The sequence below is a fragment of the Loxodonta africana genome, chromosome 12 (genome assembly GCF_030014295.1).
Source record: "Loxodonta africana isolate mLoxAfr1 chromosome 12, mLoxAfr1.hap2, whole genome shotgun sequence".
NCBI lineage: Eukaryota > Metazoa > Chordata > Mammalia > Proboscidea > Elephantidae > Loxodonta > Loxodonta africana.
In genome coordinates this window covers 52,205,848-52,224,352 of record NC_087353.1, presented here as the reverse complement: position 1 = coordinate 52,224,352, position 18,505 = coordinate 52,205,848, and the positions used below count along the sequence as shown (strand labels likewise).

Genomic DNA, 18,505 nt, shown 5'->3' with positions numbered 1-18,505 from the left:
AGGTTTTAGGTGGGAGCAAAGTGGAGAAATAAGATTCAAAGAAGATGTTAATGTGGAAGACATTGCTAAAAAGAATCCATTCAATTCTTAAATTTGTTAAGGTGGTCATGCGCCCAAATCTTCGATTTAATTTCTCAAAGTGTTTTTCATACTTCTGTAATAATATCCTTCAAATCTTTTTTTTTTTTTTAACAGTTCCTTCAAAATGGAATCTGTTCATAATAAGGTGAAAAATCCTGGGAGCGATATTTTGAATATTTCAAGCTTTGGTTACTTACGAAATGGTAAGGAAGAAAGTTACAGGCACAGATATAATCCAATTTTTTTTTGTAAACTATATAATAATTTGTCTTTCTATAACTGGATCTCACTCCACATTTTAGAATGAGTGCTTACTATTTGATTTATTCTCTATTCATATACTTATAGGTTTATATTCTACCTATATTTAGATATTTATGAATGTTTTTATTAAAATAATGTGTGAAACATGTAATGTGATGATTTGGTCAAACGATCTTTGAAATGCCTCAAAGTCAGAAACTTTTCAGCAAAGGAAATATTTAGATATTAAATTGAGGCCATTTGTGATTTATTGGGAAGTTTATAACATCAAGATCTTTATATCTTGATTATTAGAGAATTTTAGAGCTATTTCGGAAGGTTATATGGTGGTTCTTGAATTCTTCTGACTAAAACATTTGGTATTTAGATTTTCTTTTGATGCCAAATCCATCCTTCAAACCTGCTCCTCCTAGTCTTTATGGTCTCAGTAATTGGCAATTATATCTTGCAATTGCTCAGGTCAAGGACTTTGGTGTCAGTTTTTACTTTTTCTCTCATGCCCCTCATCTAATCTTTTAGTAATTATATAGTCTACCTTCAGAATGTATCCCAGAATCTGAGTGATTTTCACCACCTACAGGACCACCTCCCTGGTGTGAGCCACCATTCTTGCCTGGATGACCACAATAGCCTCCTAACACCTTTCTTGGTTCCTACACTCTATTCCCATCCAAGCAACCAGAGCAATCTATTCAAAACTAAGTCAGAATCACACTCTTCTGCTTAAAGCCTCCAGTGGCTTTAGTTTTACTCAGAATAAAAGCCACAGTCCTCACAAGGCCTCATGATCTGGCTGTTCTTTCTAGACCGTCACACACCATGGCTTCCTATTCATACCCTGCTTCACTCATTACAGCTACACTGCCCTATTTATCACTCTACCCAAACATGGCAGAAAGATTTTAAAGTCTTTTCCCTGCTGTTGCCTCTGCCTGCAATGCTCTTTACCCAGATATCCATATTGCTTAACCTACTCTTGGTCCCCTTTTCCCACATTCTTAAAGTCTTCCTCAAATGTCACATTCAAATGAAGGTGCTTTCCCTCCTCTCCAGCACTTCCTATCCCATCTGCTGTTTTTCTATCCAGCATAACCTTATCACTGTCTGCATACTGTTTATCATTTCATCATTTGTCATCTGCCTCCAGCTACTAAAATGTAAGGTCTGTAATGGTTTGTTTTGTTTTATGACAGTTTTATCCACTGCTTTCCCCAGTTCCTAGAGCAGTGCCTGGAAGAACTTTAATAAATATTTTCTGAATCAATGGACAAGTGAATAAATAAATTCTGTCAAAAGGCAATTTAAATCCTTCCTCCCATTCTATCTGCATATCTAATGGGGTTGTCTAAATGGGATATGTGAACAAGTATAGTATTGACATATAATTGTAGGTTCCAAATAAATATAAAATAGGTAACTGATTGAATTTTCTTAAGCTTCTCTGTCTGTGACTACAGCAATGGCCTTGGAGATAGATGAGATAGATGGCTGAGATTCAAGGTCCAGCTCTGCAGTTACTACTTAGGTAACACTGGGCAAGATTTTACTTCTTTAAAAACCTCTATTTACTACATTTGTAAAATGGAAATAAAATCCTAGACTTGATGTGAGTGTTACCCCAAAGTTATGCAATATGTGGCCTATACAATGGGATGACTGAACAGTGGTACACAACAGCCTGTAAAAATAGCAACCTCACAGGGCTGTTCAAAGTTCGAGATATTTTCCAAAAAACACAAAATAATATGTGTTAGAGAGGTTGTGGAGAGACTGGAATACTTATACACTGCTGGTGGGAACGTAAAATGGTACAACCACTTTGGAAATCAGTTTGGCACTTCCTTAAAAAGCTAGAAATAGAACTACCATATGATCCAGCAATTCTACTCCTTGGAATATAGCCTAAAGAAATAAGAGCCTTCACACGAACAGATACATGCACACCCATGTTCATTGCAGCACTATTTACAATAGCAAAAAGTTGGAAGCAACCAAGGTGACCATCGACAGATGAACGGATAAATAAATTATGGTATATTCACACAATGGAATACTACAAAATGATTAAGAACAACAATGAGTCTGCGAAACATTTCATAACATGGAGGAATCTGGAAGACATGCTGAGTGAAATTAGCCAGTTCCAAAAGGACAAATATTGTGTGAGACCACTATTATAAGAACTCTAGATAAAGAAAAAAAAATTTTTTTTACTTTTAGATAAAGTTTAAACACAGAAGAAAATATGGTTATTAGGGTGGGGAGGGAGGGAGAGTGATATTCACTAACTAGATAGTAGACAAAAAATTATTTTGGGTGAAAGGAAGGGCAACATAACACAGGGGAAGTCAGTACAACTGGACTAAACCAAAAGCAAAGAAGTTTCCTGAATACAACCAAACACTTCAAAGGGCAGCATAGCAGGGACAGGAGTGTGGGGACCATGGTTTCAGGGGACATCTAGGTCAACTGGCATAACAAGAAGTATTAAGAGAGTGTTCTTCATCCCACCTTGGTGAGAGGCATCTGGGGTCTTAAACACTAGTAAGCGACCATCTTAAGATGGATCAATTGATCTCAACCCACCTGGTGCAAAGGAGAATGAAGAACTCCAAATACATATAGTAAAGATGAGCCTAAGAGACAGAAAGGGCCACATAAACCAGAGATTCCATCAGCCTGAGACCAAAGAACTAGATGGCTACCACTGATCACTGCCCTGACATGGAATACAACAGAGAATCCCTGATGGAGCAGGAGAACAGTGGGATGCAGATCTCAAATTCTCCTAAAAAGACCAAGCTTAATGGTCTGACTTGGGACTGGAGGGACCCTGACAGTCATGGTCCCTGGACCTTTTGTTAGCCCAAAATTGGAATCATTCCTGAAGCCAACTCTACAAACAGGGATTGGACTGGATTGTAAGACAATGATACTGTGATGAGTGAGTTTCTTGGCTCAAGTGGACACTTGAGACTATGTGGGCAACTTCTGTCCGGTGATGAGATGAGAAGAAAGAGAGGAAGAGGAGCTGGCTGAATGGGCACAGGGAATACAGGGTGGAGGGGAGAAATGTGCTGTCTCATTAGCAGGAGAGCAGCTGGGGGTGCATAGCAAGGTATATATAAACTTTTTGTATGAGAGACTGACTTTATTTGTAAACTTTCACCTAAAGCACAGTAAATAAATTAAAAAATTATAAAAAATTAAGATATTTTAAACTAAGAGTTTATAAATAGCTTCCAATTGCTGAATGCCTACTATCATGGATTTACATGTATTATCTCAGTTAATACGTAAACAAACCTGCACAGTAGGAGAAACTATCTCTGTTTTACCCTTAGAGAAGTTAGGTGACTCATTCACAGTCACAGAGCTATTATGTAGTAGAGCAGGATTGTAATCCTAATCTGATTTCAACCCCCTTGCTCTTTCCAGTACATCAGGCCAGTATTCATATTTATAAGTAGTGTTCCTTCTATATGGCTCTGTCTGGGTTGCCTGTCTTCTCCTTGTTAGGTAACATTGAGTCAAATCCGGCACATAGCGACCCCTTGTGACAGAATAGAACTGCCCCATGGGGTTTTCTAGGCTGTAAATTTTACAGGAGCAGATCACCAGGTTTTTCTCCTCCAGAGCTTCTAGAACCAACTTTTTAGTTAGCAGCCAAGCACTTAATTGTTTGCCCCACCAGGGCTCCTTGCTTTCTTGTTAGGTAGTTTTAATAGGGTTACTTATCCTTATTTTCAGTTTTTTCAACACTCATGAAAATCTCTAAACTTATTGTTTTTTGTCTGTTCATATTTGGAAACCCCAATGGTGTAATGGTTAAGAACTATGGCTGCTAACCAAAAGGTCGGCAGTTCAAATCTACCAGGTGCTCCTTGGAAACTCTATGGGGCAGTCCTACTCTCTCCTATGGGGTGGCTATGAGTCAGAATCAACTCGACAGCAACGGGTTTTTTTTTCTTTTTTTAATACCTGGGAAAGGTATTGGAATTTAAAAACTTGGCTAAGTATTTCTACAGAGACAGAAACGATTGTTAACCAGAGCCAAGGAGACCCTACTTTTCCTATGAGTGTCCTTACCAAAGAGCCTTGAGCAACTCCTATTATTACTGAATAGTCTCCCTGGTGTTTGGGGTTACATTTATAGCATTTAAAATTCAGTTAAATGTTAAGGCTTTTTTTTTAATAATAGGAAGATGGGGGTTGAAGGGAAAGAAGGAATTTACTTCATAGTGTTAATTTTATAAAGCCAAAGCCTGAGGGATAAAATAACACTGTGTTATTTTAGTTTTAGTGTTTATTTTAGTACTCATTCTAAAGGCTTGACAGGAACTTCTGTCAGCAGAAATGGAAAGCCTGGGATGTTTTCTTTTTACCTTTCTCCCTGAAGTTACAATTAATTCTTTAACTCACTGACCTTCCCAGGAAAAGTTGGCTCTCATTTCTATCTCCTATTTATATCTCATACTCCATGATGCCAGTAATAGTTACAGTTGAGACCAATACTTAGCTTTGATGGTTGAGTCACAAGGTCAACAAAATTAGAGAAGAAGCCATCAAAAGAAATTTTCTTACCTGCTATGCTCATGAAGAAATGGAAAAAATAACTTAAAAATTATAGTGCTCTATCATATTTACATGTTTTATGCTCTTTTCTTGTATGTTTCCATCAGGAAAAAAATACTATTAAAAGTGGGTCAGAAGTATCTTATGTATTTCTCCATGTTCCTAATTTGCATTGTATTTGATACCTTCTATCAACTTTTCCTCAACTACTGTGAGATATACATACACTCACATATATGCATATATCTGTATCTGTGTGATTCAACGAAAAGAATATTGACTAATGCTGACTTAAGTAGTTGATAGCAGGAGTTCAAGCATATGTCAATTTAAATACACATTTGTAGTAACAATTTTCCTGCCAGCTTGTACTGTTCTTCGCAATCTCACTGCTAAGATGTGGCATCTTGATACTAAAGCCATCAGAAAGCCTTAATTCATTGATTTTTCACTTGGATGATAATATGTACATTTTCAATTAACAAAAAGGCATCCATTAAGTGCTTTTTAGTGTAGGGGACTGCTGGACACTTTATGGATCAATTTAAATAGGCCAAGCCTTAGCTCGCTCTTAAAATTTCACACTGAGCATTAAGGCAAATAGAGAGGATGTTCAAGAGGGCAGACTTTGAAGAAACACTCCATAACAAAATGAGACAAATTAAAACATTAGTCTTATACCTATTGATCAGAGTGGTATGACTGGGTAAGGACAAATCAAAGGAAGTCTGTTAACGGGGAATTCAGGCAGGAGAGGAGGGATGTGCTGTTTCATTAGGAGGAAAGCAGCTAGGAGTACTTAGCAAGGTATGTATAACTTTTTGTATGAGAGACTGACTTGATTTGTAAACTTTCACTTAAAGCACAATAAATTAATTAATTACAAAAAAGGAAGTCTGTTATTTGATTTTCCATGCCATAGATAGATTCATGGCAGAGTGGAATTTCAGGAGCTATTTTTATAAGGAAAGAACTGTAAAATTTGGTGATTTATATTGGGTAGGGAATATTAGCCATACCATTCAGCCAGCAGGGGAAACCCTGGTGGCATAGTGGTTAAGAGCTACGGCTGCTATGAGTCAGAATCGACTCAATGACAATAGGCTTAGTTTGGTTTTTTTATTCAGCTGGCAAAAGTTACAAAGATGATTTTAAGGTATGAAGACTAATTTGATTTGACATGAATATCAGTTGGTATACTTGAGCAAATCTGCTGCAAAAGACCTCTTTAAAGTGTTCAAAAGCAAAGAGGTCACTTTGAGAACTAAGGCACTCCTTATCTAAGCCATGGTATTTTCATTGCCTCCTATACATGGGAAAACTGAATAACGAATAAAGAAGACCAAAGAAGAATTGATGCCTCTGAATTACGGTGTTGGTGAAGAATATTGACTATACCATGGACTGCCAGAGGAATGAACAAGTCCGTCTTGGAAGCAATACAGCCAAAGTGCTCCTTGGAAACGAAGATAGTGAGACTTTGTCTCCTATACTTTGGACATGTTATCAGCAGGCAGCAGTCCCTGCAGGAGAACATTATGCTTGGTAGAGAGTCAACGAAAAAGAGGAAGAGCCTCGACAAGACAGACTGACACAGTGCTTGCAGAGCTCAAACATAGCAATGACTGTGAGGATGACACAGGACCAGGCAGTGTTTCATTCTGTTGTACATAGTGTCACTGTGAGTTGGAAGCAACGCAATGGCACCTAACAACAACCACAACATAATTATTAGAAATACATATATGTATGTACATTAATCGTTCTGAACTCTGGCCGTACATGAAAATTACCTGAGGAACTTTTACGAAGTATTAATGCTTAACCCTATTCCCACTCCTAGACCTTTTAAATCAGATTCTCTGGACAATTCAACCTGACCATTGGTGTTTATAAAAACAAAAAATAAACAAAAAAACTCCTCATGTGATTCTAATGTACAGCAGGGGTTGAGGACCATTGGATTATATCCACTTTAATACTCTGAAAATATAAATGTGGTCTGCATATTTCTAGGTAAGAATGAATCCCATATACCTGAGGCTGACCTTTCACTTTTGAAGCTAATTTCATGTTGGAGAGACCAATCTGTGCAGGTATGATACAGTTCATGTTCTTGAATTTACTGGAAGTGTTCTTTGCTGTATGCCACAGTACCTAAGAGTACAAGTATTTATACTTGTTCACACAGAATGCCCTTACAGGGCATTTGTTGAAAAGGCCTAAGGCTGAGGCAGAGATGAGGAAAAAAAGTGGAAAATAACATATGCAAGGGTGCTGCAAGGGGGTAGAATGGTGGAGACTGAGGGAGGGAGGTTTATTCCATCTTAGGTAACTTCAGTTTGAGGCAGAGTAGTCTATTACTTGATTTGAACATGTGTCATGACATAGTGATACCTAGGTGTGTAAATTTGGTTATGTGTAATTAGAAATCATTTTTCTATCCTGAGATTACCTCATCTATGATTTTATTTAAGACAGCTGATTTCTTCAATGACCAATTTAAGTGCTTCTTCCTCTTTTAAGGCTTCTTTGGGTCATAAAGCTTACTGGGTAGCCTTGTACCTTGAACAATAAATATCTGTGCATTGATTAGATGAATGTTTATTAGAACTTGAGTAAAGTTTGTGAGGTTGATAAATATCAGTGTTACAAGATAAGAATAGCAATAGCTCCAAGAACAAAAAAAAAAAAAAAACAAAAAACAAATAGTTATTCTTATTTACAAGGAAACAAAAGGAAGTTAAATCATAACGAACTGTAGTGGTTCACATCATAAAATCAAATATACAAGTAGTCCCTGACTTATGATATATTTGACTTGTGATGAACTGCACTTACAACTGTCCGTTTTCAGGGTTTTTTTTTTTTTTGTACATCTTATCGTTGGTAATATGTACTACATACAGTGCTGCAGTGTGTAATTTGCTGATGTTATCATTCTCAGATGTTCATTTGCAGATGTTCACTTTTATGATTTACTGTTCAAAACACTGCTGTATAACAGGCTATGGCCTGGACTGCAATGAAGTCAGCTGTGTCAGTGTTGAGAGTCATAACAGATACAAAGTTTGGCAAGATTCAACTCTAATGACATATTACAATTGAACCACACACGTGTCTGACAGCTGTTATGACTCTGTCTTCATTGTTATGACACTGACACCAACTTCATTATAAACCAAGCCTATGGTGCGATCTTTTCAGTGTTTCTTACCCTAAGACACATCAGTTGTTAATTTGAAATAAGGTATTTGACTTGTTGCCATGGTCTACGTGTTCCTACAGAGGCTCTGGGTGGTGCAAACGGTTAATGCACTTGGCTGCTAGCTGACAGAAAGGTTGGAGGTTTGAGCCCACCTAGTGTCACCTCTGAAGAAAGGCCTGGCAATCTACTTCCCAAAAAATCAGCCATTGAAAACCCTATGGAGCACAGTTCTACTCTGACACACATGGGGTTGCCATGAGTCAGAATTAACTCAATAGCAACTGGTAAGTGGTACAAGTTCCTGCATGATTTGCCCCAGCCTGAACCCCTCACTCATCATTCTCACCTTTTCTCATCCCTACGTAGCCACGCTGGCTTCGTTTTATTTCCAGAATGCACAAAGCTCATTTTCGCCTCAGAAACTTACTATACCGTCTGCCTAGAGTTCTCTTTCCTCTGTTGATCAAGTCCTTCCTCGAATGTCAGCTCCTCAAGGAAGACTTCCCTGACCTTCCATCTGATATTGTCACTGAACCCTCCCCATGCCATGCTTCTAATCACCATCACAGTGCCTGGTTTTATCTTCTTTTTTGCACTTGCTTTTATTAAAATTCTTTCTTTTCTTTTGCTTGCTTATTTTCTCTCATCTCACTGTTAGATAAGCTTCCTGAGAGGAGGGACCTTGTTTGTTTCCCTCACTCTTCTTTCATTAATGCCCAGAAAAGCAATAGTGACAATAGCCAAAAAAATAGCCAGTCAATAAATATTTAAGGAATGCAAAGAACCTCTGTAATAATCAAAATAAACATTAGTACATGTTGAATTTACCAGTGTATTAGCAGTTACCCTAAAAGATCCTGGCTATTGAAGATGAGATTTTTTAATTTTTTTAGTAATCAAAAATTCCTCAGTGAGAAAAAGAAAAAGGATTTAGTAGAACATTTGTGCTGAATTGCTCTAATCTGAAGATCTTTTGTGCCAGCAAGATCTTATGTAGTTCTTTTGACCCTCAAATAAATATTAATGTGGTTTGGGCATGTTTAGACTAATGAAACTTTAAGGTTCTATGATTCACTGACCTTGTATAAAATGCTGGCAGCAGGGCAAATTATATTCCCAGACTGTTTGTTACTCACTTTCCTGAAAGTCTGAGCTAAGGCAGCTTTTACTTGTTGGCTTTTTATTTTCCTCATGCATAAAATGGGAATGAGAGTCCTTGGGCTCTTCAGGGACAAGAGACTCTTAAAAGTATCCATTTAGATGCTTCATTAACCAGCACTCAATTTCCTTATAAAGTTCTTCATTTAAGCAGTTAGTGGGATGATATTAATTTGATTCTATATTTTATGTGTTTTAGGACACTGGGAAATAATAACAAACATAGCAATGACTGTGAGGATGGCGCAGGACCTGATGGCGCTTTTTTATTTTATGTAGGGTCACTGTGAGTCAGAACTGACTCGATGGCACCTGACAACAACAACAAGGTGGTAATGAAGGAGTACTGGTGGTGCAGTGGTTAAAATGCTCGGCTGCAACCAAAAGTTTGGTTATTTGAACCCACCAGCAGCTCCATGGGAGAAAGACGTGGCGGTCTGCTTCCATGAAGATGACAGCCTTGGAAACCCTATGGGGCAGTTCTACTCTGTCCTATAGGGTCGCTATGAGTAGGAATCGACTCGATGGCAATGGGTTTAGGTAGAGCCATGGTGGTACAGTGGTTAAGCACTTGGCTGTTAACTGAAAGCTCGGCAGTTGTAACCTAGCAGCCCACCAGCCGCTCCGTGAGAGAAAGATGTGGCAGGGCAGTCTGCTCTTCTAAGGATTTACGGCCTTGGGAAACATATGGGGTAATTCTACTCTCTCCTATAGGGTCACTATGAGTTAGAATCCACTCAACGGCAGTGGGTTTAGGTTTTCGGGTTTAGGTGGTAATGGAGTCCCTGCATGGAGTTAAGCCCTTGAATATTAGCTGAACTGTTGGCTGTTCAAACCCATCCACAGGTGCCTGGAAAGACAGGTCTGCCGATTTGCTTCCAAAAGATCACAGCCTTAAAAACTCTGTGGAACAGTTCTACTCTGCCACATGGGGTCGCCATGTGTTGGAATCACCTGAATGGCAACTAACAACAGTAGGTGATAGTGAAATGCTTTTGTGAAACAGAGCAGAATCCAACTTCAGAAATTCAGTGTTTATGTTTAAGGAAGGGAGTGAGGATGAGTTAATTTAGGGGATGAATGACTTTTTGTAGATTGTCTCTTAATTGCTTCCCACACATGAAACATAGTCAACATAGAGATAAAAGCTACAAAAAGGAAGATTTTGGGGTAGCCAACTTCCATGTTTCTGGCACTACACTTAAAAACTTCTATGGATTTAAAATTATGACATCCTGGCCTCCAGGAAGAAATGTCACTTTTCCAGGAGACACTACAAAGTTGTGAAAGTCCAGCGTGAGCCTGAGTTTTGGGAAAATGCTTTTATACTAGAATATGGGATATTGGAATGACAAACAGGGCACATGACTTTGTATGAATCTTTGTGATGCTATGTATTTTTCTTTTTTAATTTTTATTGTACTTTAAGTGAAAGTTTACAAATGAAGTCAGTCTCTCACACAAAAATCCATATATACCTTGCTACACACTCCCAATTACTCTCCCCCTAATGAGAGAGCCCGCTCTCTCCCTCCACTCCCTCTTTTCGTGTCCTTTTCACAAGCTTCTAACCCCCTCCACCCTCTCATCTCCCCTCCAGGCAGAAGATGCCAACATAGTCTCAAGTGTCCACCTGATCCAAGAAGCTCACTCCTTACCAGCATCGCTTTCCAGTCCAATTGTCCAGTCCAATCCCTGTCTGAAGAGCTGGCTTTGGGAATGGTTCCAGTCCTGGGCCAATAGAAGGTCTGGGGACCATGCCCACCGGGGTTCTTCTAGTCTCAGTCAGACCATTAAGTCTGGTCTTTTTACGAGAATTTGGGGTCCGCATCCCACTGCTCTCCTGCCCCCTCAGGGGTTCTCTATTGTGTTCCCTGTCAGGGCAGTCATCAGTTGTAGCCAGGCACCATCTAGTTCTTCTGGCCTCAGGATGATGTAGTCTCTGGTTCATGTGGCCCTTTCTGTCTCTTGGGCTCATAATTACCTTGTGTCCTTGGTGTTCTTCATTCTCCTTTGATCCAGGTGGGCTGAGACCAATTGATGCATCTTACATGGCTGCTTGCTAGCATTTAAGTCCCCAGATACCACTGTCCAAAGTGGGATGCAGAATGTTTTCTTAATAGATTTTATTATGCCAATTCACTTAGATGTCCCTTGAAACCATAGTCCCCAAACCCCGCCCCTGCTACGCTGGCCTTCAAAGCATTCAGTTTATTCAGGAAACCTCTTTGCTTTTGGTTTAGTCCAGTTGTGCTGACCTCGCCTGTATTGTGTGTCGTCTTTCTCATCACCTAAAGTAGTTCTTATCTACTATCTAATTAGTAAATACCCTTCTTACACCCTCCCTCCCTCCCTCCCTCCCTCCCCCTCGTAACCATCAAAGAATATTTTTTTCTCTGTTTAAACTATTTCTCGAGTTCTTATAATAGTGGTCTTATACAATATTTGTCCTTTTCCAACTGACTAATTTCACTCAGCATATTGCCTTCCAGATTTTTCCACGTTATCAAATGTTTCATAGATTCATCACTGTTCCTTATTGATGCGTAGTATTCCATTGTATGAATATACCATAATTTATCCATTCATCCGTTGATGGGCAACTTGGTTGCTTCCATCTTTTTGCTACTGTAAACAGTGCTGCAATAAACATGGGTGTGCATATATCTGTTCTTTTGTTGTTGTTGTTAGGTGCCGTCCCGACTCACAGTGACCCTATGCACAACAGAATGAAACACTGCCTGGTCCTGTGCCATCCTTAAAATCGTTGTTATGCTTGAGCTTATTGTTGCAGCCACTCTGTGAATCCACCTCGTTGAGGGTCTTCCTCTTTTCCATGACCCTGTACTCTGCCAAGCCTGATGTCCTCCTCCAGGGACTGACCCCTCCTGACACATGTCCAAATTATGTAAGACCCAGTCTCGCCATCCTTGCCTCTAAGGAGCATTCTGGCCGCATTTCTTCCAAGACAGATTTGTTTGTTCTTTTGGCAGTCTGTGGTATATTCAATATTCTTTGCTAACACCACAATTCAAAGGCGTCAACTCTTCTCCGGTCTTCCTTATTCATTGTCCAGCTTTCACATGCATATGATGTGATTGAAAATACCATGGCTTGGGTCAGGTGAACCTTAGTCTTCAGGATGACATCTATGCTCTTCAACACTTTGAAGAGGTCCTTTGCAGCAGATTTACTCAATGCAATGCGTCTTTTGATCTCTTGACTGCTGCTTCCAAGGCTGTTGATTGTGGATCCAAGTAAAATGAAATCCTTGACAACTTCTATCTTTTCTCCATTTATCACGATGTTGCTCATTGGTCCAGTTGTGAGTATTTTTGTTTTCTTTATGTTGAGGTGCAGTCCATACTGAAGGCTATGATCTTTGATCTTCATTGGTAACTGCTTCAGTCCTCTTCACTTTCAGCAAGCAAGGTTGTGTTATCTGCATAACACAGGTTGTTAATGAGTCTTCCTCCAATCCCGATGCCCCGTTCTTCTTCATATAGTCCAGCTTCTCGTATTATTTGTTCAGCATACAGATTAAATAGGTATGGTGAAAGAATACAGCCCTGACGCACACCTTTCCTGACTTTAAACCAATCAGTATCCCCTTGTTCTGTCCAAACAACTGCCTCTTGATCTATGTAAAGGTTCCTGATCAGCACAATTAAGTGTTCTGGAATTCCCATTCTTCGCAATGTTATCCATAGTTTGTTATGATCCACACAGTCGAATGCCTTTGTATAGTCAATAAAACACAGGTAAACATCCTTCTGGTATTCTCTGCTTTCAGCCAGGATCCATCTGACATCAGCAATGATATCCCTGGTTCTGTGTCCTCTTCAGAAACCAGCCTGAATTTCTGGCAGTTCCCTGTTGATATACTGCTGCGGCCATTTTTGAATGATCTTCAGCAAAATTTTGCTTGCATGTGATATTAATGATATTGTTCTATAATTTCCACATTCGGTTGGATCATCTTTCTTGGGAATAGGCATAAATATGGATCTCTTCCAGTCAATTGGCCAGGAAGCTGTCTTCCATATTGCTCGGCATAGATGAGTGAGCACCTCCAGTGCTGCATCTGTTTGTCAAAACATCTCAATTGATGTCCCATCAATTCCTGGAGCCTTATTTTTCACCAATGCCTTCAGAGAAGCTTGGACTTCTTCCTTCAGTACCATCGGTTCCTAATCATATGTCACCTCTTGAAATTGTTGAATATCAACTAATTCTTTTTGGTATAATGACTCTGTGTATTCCTTCCACGTTCTTTTGATGCTTCCTGCGTCGTTTAATATTTTCCCCATGGAATCCTTCACTATTGCAACTCGAGGCTTGTATTTTTTCTTCAGTTCTTTCAGCTTAAGAAACGCTGAATATGTTCTTCCCTTTTGCTTTTCCATCTCTAGCTCTTTGTACATGTCATTATAATACTTTATTTTGTCTTCTCGAGTGGCCCTTTGAAATCTTCTGTTCAGTTCTTTTACTTCATCTATTTTTGCTTTTGCTTTAGCTGCTCGATGCTCAAGAGCAAGTTTCACAGTCTCCTCTGACATTCGTCTTGGTCTTTTCTTTCTTTCCTGTCTTTTCAGTGGCCTCTTGCTTTCTTCATGTATGATGTCCTTGATGTCATTCCACAACTCGTCTGGTCTTCGGTCACTAGTGTTCAATGCGTCAAATCTATTCTTAAGATGGTCCCTAAATGCAGGTGGGATATACTCAAGGTCATATTTTGGCTCTCGTGGACTTGCTCTGATTTTCTTCAGTTTCAGCTTGAACTTGCATATGAGCAATTGGTGGTCTCTTCCACAGTCAGCCCCTGGCCTTGTTCTGACTGATGATATTGAGCTTTTCCATCGTCTCTTTCCACAGATGTAGTCAGTTCGATTTCTATTCGTTTAAAGTCTCTTATTTCTCTAGGATATATTCCAAGGAGTGGGATTGCTGGATCGTATGGTAGTTCTATTTCTAGCTTTCTATGGAAGTGCCAAATCTATTTCCAAAGTGGTTGTACCATTTTACATTCCCAACAGCAGTTTATAAGTGTTCTAATCTCTTCACATCATCTCCAACATTGATTATTTTGTGTTTTTTGCATTAATGCCAGCCTTGCTGGAGTGAGATGAAATCTCATTGCAGTTTTGATTTGCATTTCTCTAATGGCTAATAATCGTGAGCATTTCCTCGTGTATCTGTTAGCTACCTGAATGTCCTCTTTAGTGAAATGCGTTGTTCATATCTTTTGCCCATTTTTTAATTGGGTTATGTGTCTTTTTGCAGTTGAGTTTTTGCAATATCATGTAGATTTTAGAGATCAGGTGCCGACCGGAAATGTCATAGCTAAAAACTTTTTCCCAGTCTGTAGGTAATCTTTTTACTCTTTTGGTGAAGTCCTTGGACGAGCATACGTGTTTGATTTTTAGGAGCTCCCAGTTATCTAGTTTTTCTTCTGCATTATTAGTAATGTTTTGTACAGTTTATGCAATGTATTAGGGCTGCTAACATTGTCCGTATTTTTTCTTTCATGATCTTTATCGTTTTAGATTTTATATTTAGGTCTTTTATCCATTTGAAGCTCGTTTTAGTGCATGGAGTGAGGTATGGGTCTTGTTTCATTTTTTTGCAGATGGATATCCAGTTATGCCAGCACCATTTATTAAAAAGACTGTCTTTCCCCATTTAACTGTTTTGGGGTCTTTGTCAAATATCAATTGCTCATATGTGGATGGATTTATGTCTAGATTCTCAATTCTGTTCCACTGGTCTATGTATCTGTTGTTGTACCAGTACCAGGCTATTTTGACTATTGTGGCAGTATAATAGGTTCTAAAATCAGGTAGTGTGAGGCCTCCCTCTTTGTTGTTCTTTTTCAGTAATGCTTTACTTATGCAGGGCCTCTTTCCCTTTCATATGAAGTTGGTGATTTGTTTCTGTATCTCATTGAAGAATGTGTTGGAATTTGGATCGGAGTTGCATTAAATGTATAGGTGGCTTTTGGTAGAATAATAGACGTTGTTAAAATGTTAAGTCTTCCTATCCATGAGCAAGGTATGTTTTTCCACTTATGTAGGTCTCTTTTGGTTTATTGCAGAAGTGTTTTGTAGTTTTCTTTGTATAAATCTTTTACATCTCTGGTGAGATTTATTCCTAAGTATTTTACTGTAAATGGTATTGATTTGGTGGTTTCCTCTTTGATGTGCTTTGTGTTGGTGTAGAGGAATCCAACTGATTTTTGTATGTTAATCTTGAATCCTGAGACTGTGCCGAACTCTTCTATCAGTTTCAGTAGTTTTCTTGAGGATTCCTTAGGGTTTTCTGTGTATAAGATCATGTCACCTGTAAACAGATATCCTTTTACTTCTTCTTTGCCAGTCTGGATGCCCTTTATTTATCTTACCTAATTGCTCTGGCTAGGACTTCCAGCACAATGTTGAATAAGAGTGGTGATAAAGGGCATCTTTGTTTGGTTCCCGATCTCAAGGGGAATGCTTTCATGGTCTCTCCATTTAGGATGATATTGGCTGTTGTGTTTGTATACATGCTCTTTATTATATTGAAGAATTTTCCTTCTATTCCTATTTTGCTGGGATTTTTATCATGAATGTATGTTGAACTTTTTCAAATGCCTTTTTTGCATCAATTGATAAAATCATGTTTCTTGTCTTTTGTTTTATTTATATGATGGGTTACATTAATTTTTTTCCCAGTTTTGAACAATCTCTGCATACTTGGTATGAATCCCGCTTAGTCATGGTGAATTATTTTTTTGATATGTTGTTGAATTGTATCGGCTAGTATTTTGTTGAGGATTTTTACATCTACATTCATGAGGGATATAGGTCTATAATTTTCTTTTCTTGTGATGTCTTTACCTGGTTTTGGTATCAGGGATATGCTGGCTTCATAGAATGAGTTTGGGAGTATTCCATTCTTTTCTATGCTCTGAAATACCTTTAGTAGTAGTGGTGTTAACTCTTCTCTGAATGTTTGTTAGAACTGCAGTGAAGCAGTCTGGGCCAGGCCTTTTTTTTTTTGTTGGGAGTTTTTTGATTACCTTTTCAATCTCTTCTTTTGTTATGGCTCTATTTAGTTGTTTTACCTCTGTTTGAGTTAGTTTAGGTAGGTAGTGTGTTTCTAGGAATTCATCCATTTCTTCTAGGTTTTTGAGTTAGTTTAGGTAGGTAGTGTGTTTCTAGGAATTCATCCATTTCTTCTAGGTTTTCAAATTTGTTAAAGTACAACTTTTCATAGTAGTCTTATATGATTCTTTTAATTTCAGTTGGATCTGTTGTAATATCACCCATCTCATTTCTTATTTGGGGTATTTGCTTTCTCTTCTGTTTTTCTTTTGTCCATTTGGTCAGTGGTTTTTCAATTTTGTTGATTTTTCAAAGAACCAGCTTTTGGTCTTGTTAGTTCTTTGAATTGTTTTTCTGTTTTTTATTTCGTTTAGTTCTGCTCTAATTTTTATTAGTTGTTTTCTTCGTGTCTGAGGGTTTCTTTTGTTGCTCTCTTTGTTCAAGTTGTAGGGATAATTCTTTGATTTTTGTCCTTTCTTCTTTTTGTATGTGTGCATTTATTGATATAAATTGACCTCTGAGTACTGCTTTCACTGAGTCCCAAAGGTTTTGATAGGAAGTGTTTTCATTCTCATTGTATTTTATGAATTTCTTTAATCCATCCTTAATGTCTTCTATAATCTAGGCTTTTTTGAGCAGAGTATTGTTCAGTTTCCAAGTGTTTGATTTGTTTTCCCTGCTTTTTCTGTTATTGATTTCCACTTTTATAGCCTTATAGTCAGAGAAGATGCTTTGTAATATTTCAGTGTTTTGGATTCTGCTGAGGCTTGGTTTATGACCTAATATGTGGTCTATTGTATAGAATGTTCCATGTGCACTAGGAAAGAAAGTATACTTGGTTGTTGTTGGTTGGAGTGTTCTGTATATGTCTATGAGGTCAAGTTGGTTTATTGTGGCGTTTAGATCTTCCATGTGTTTATTGAACTCCTTTCTGGATGTCCTGCCCTTCACCGAAAGTAGCATGTTGAAGTCTTCTACTATTGTCATGGAGCTGCCTATCTTACTTTTCATTTTTGATAGGGTTTGTTTTAGGTATCTTACAGCCCTGACTTTGGGTGCATAAATATTCAATGTGGTTGTTACTGCTTGGTATATTATCCCTTTAATCATTATATAGTGTCCTTCCTTGTTTTTTATGATGGATTTAACTTTAAAGTCTGTATTTTCAGAAATTAATATTGCCACTCCTCCTCTTTTTGGATTGTTGTTTGTTTGATATATATTTTTCCATCCTTTGAGTTTTAGTTTGTTTGTGTCTCTCAGTCTAAGGTGTGTCTATTGAAGGCAGCATATAGACAGAATGTGTTTTTTAATCCATTCTGCCACTTTCTGTCTCTTTATTGGTGCATTTAGTCCATTCACATTCAGCGTAATTATGGATAGGTACACATTTAGTGCTATCATTTTGATGTCTTTTTTTGTGTGTTGTTGACAGTTTCTTTTTCCCACTTAATTTTATGTGCTGAGTAGATTATCTTTATAAATTGTCCTTTCCTCATATTCATTGTTGTTGATTTTGTTTCTGCTGAGTCTCTTTTTTTCTTGTGTTTTATTTTGGTGTGTAGGATAGTTTATCTCCTTTGTGGTTACCTTATTATTTGCCCCTATTTTTCTAAATTTAAACCTAACCTTTATTTTTTCATATCGCCTTATCTTGCTCTCCATATGGAGGATCTATGACTACATTACTTAGTCCCTCTTTATTGTTTTACTGTTGTCTTCTTTAACATAATAACATCGCTGTTACCCTGTTTTGAACATTTTTTTAATCTTGATTTTTTTTTATTTCCTTGTCTGGGTTGACTTCTGGTTGCTCTGTCCAGTGTTCTATTCTTAGGTTGATACCTGATATTATTGATTTTCTAACTTTAGAACTCCATTTAGTATTTCTTGTAGTTTTGGTTTGGTTTTTACGAATCCCGTAAAGTTCTGTTTATCTGGAAATGTCCTAATTTCACCTTTATATTTGAGATACAGTTTTGCTGCATATATGGTTCTTGTCTGGCAGTTTTTTTCCTTCAATTTTTTATGTAAGTCATCCCATTGCCTTCTTGCCTGCATGGTTTCTGCCAAGTAGTCCGAGCTTATTCTTAATTGGCTGTCCTTTGTAGGTGACTTTTCGTTTAATTCCTAACTG

At 38.1% G+C, this 18,505-nt stretch overlaps 1 protein-coding gene across 4 annotated transcripts in view; it reads left to right on the top strand.

Annotated features, from left to right (window-relative positions):
* Nucleotides 1-18,505, top strand: part of WDR72 (WD repeat domain 72) — a 617,996-nt gene that overhangs the window by 416,653 nt on the left and 182,838 nt on the right. For all 4 annotated transcript variants that reach the window (XM_023539510.2, XM_064295252.1, XM_064295254.1 and 1 more), the window contains 2 exons: nt 196-284; nt 6,937-7,016. In XM_023539510.2, coding sequence (XP_023395278.2) covers nt 196-284; nt 6,937-7,016 — 169 coding nt within the window. The remainder of the gene's footprint in view (nt 1-195; nt 285-6,936; nt 7,017-18,505) is intronic.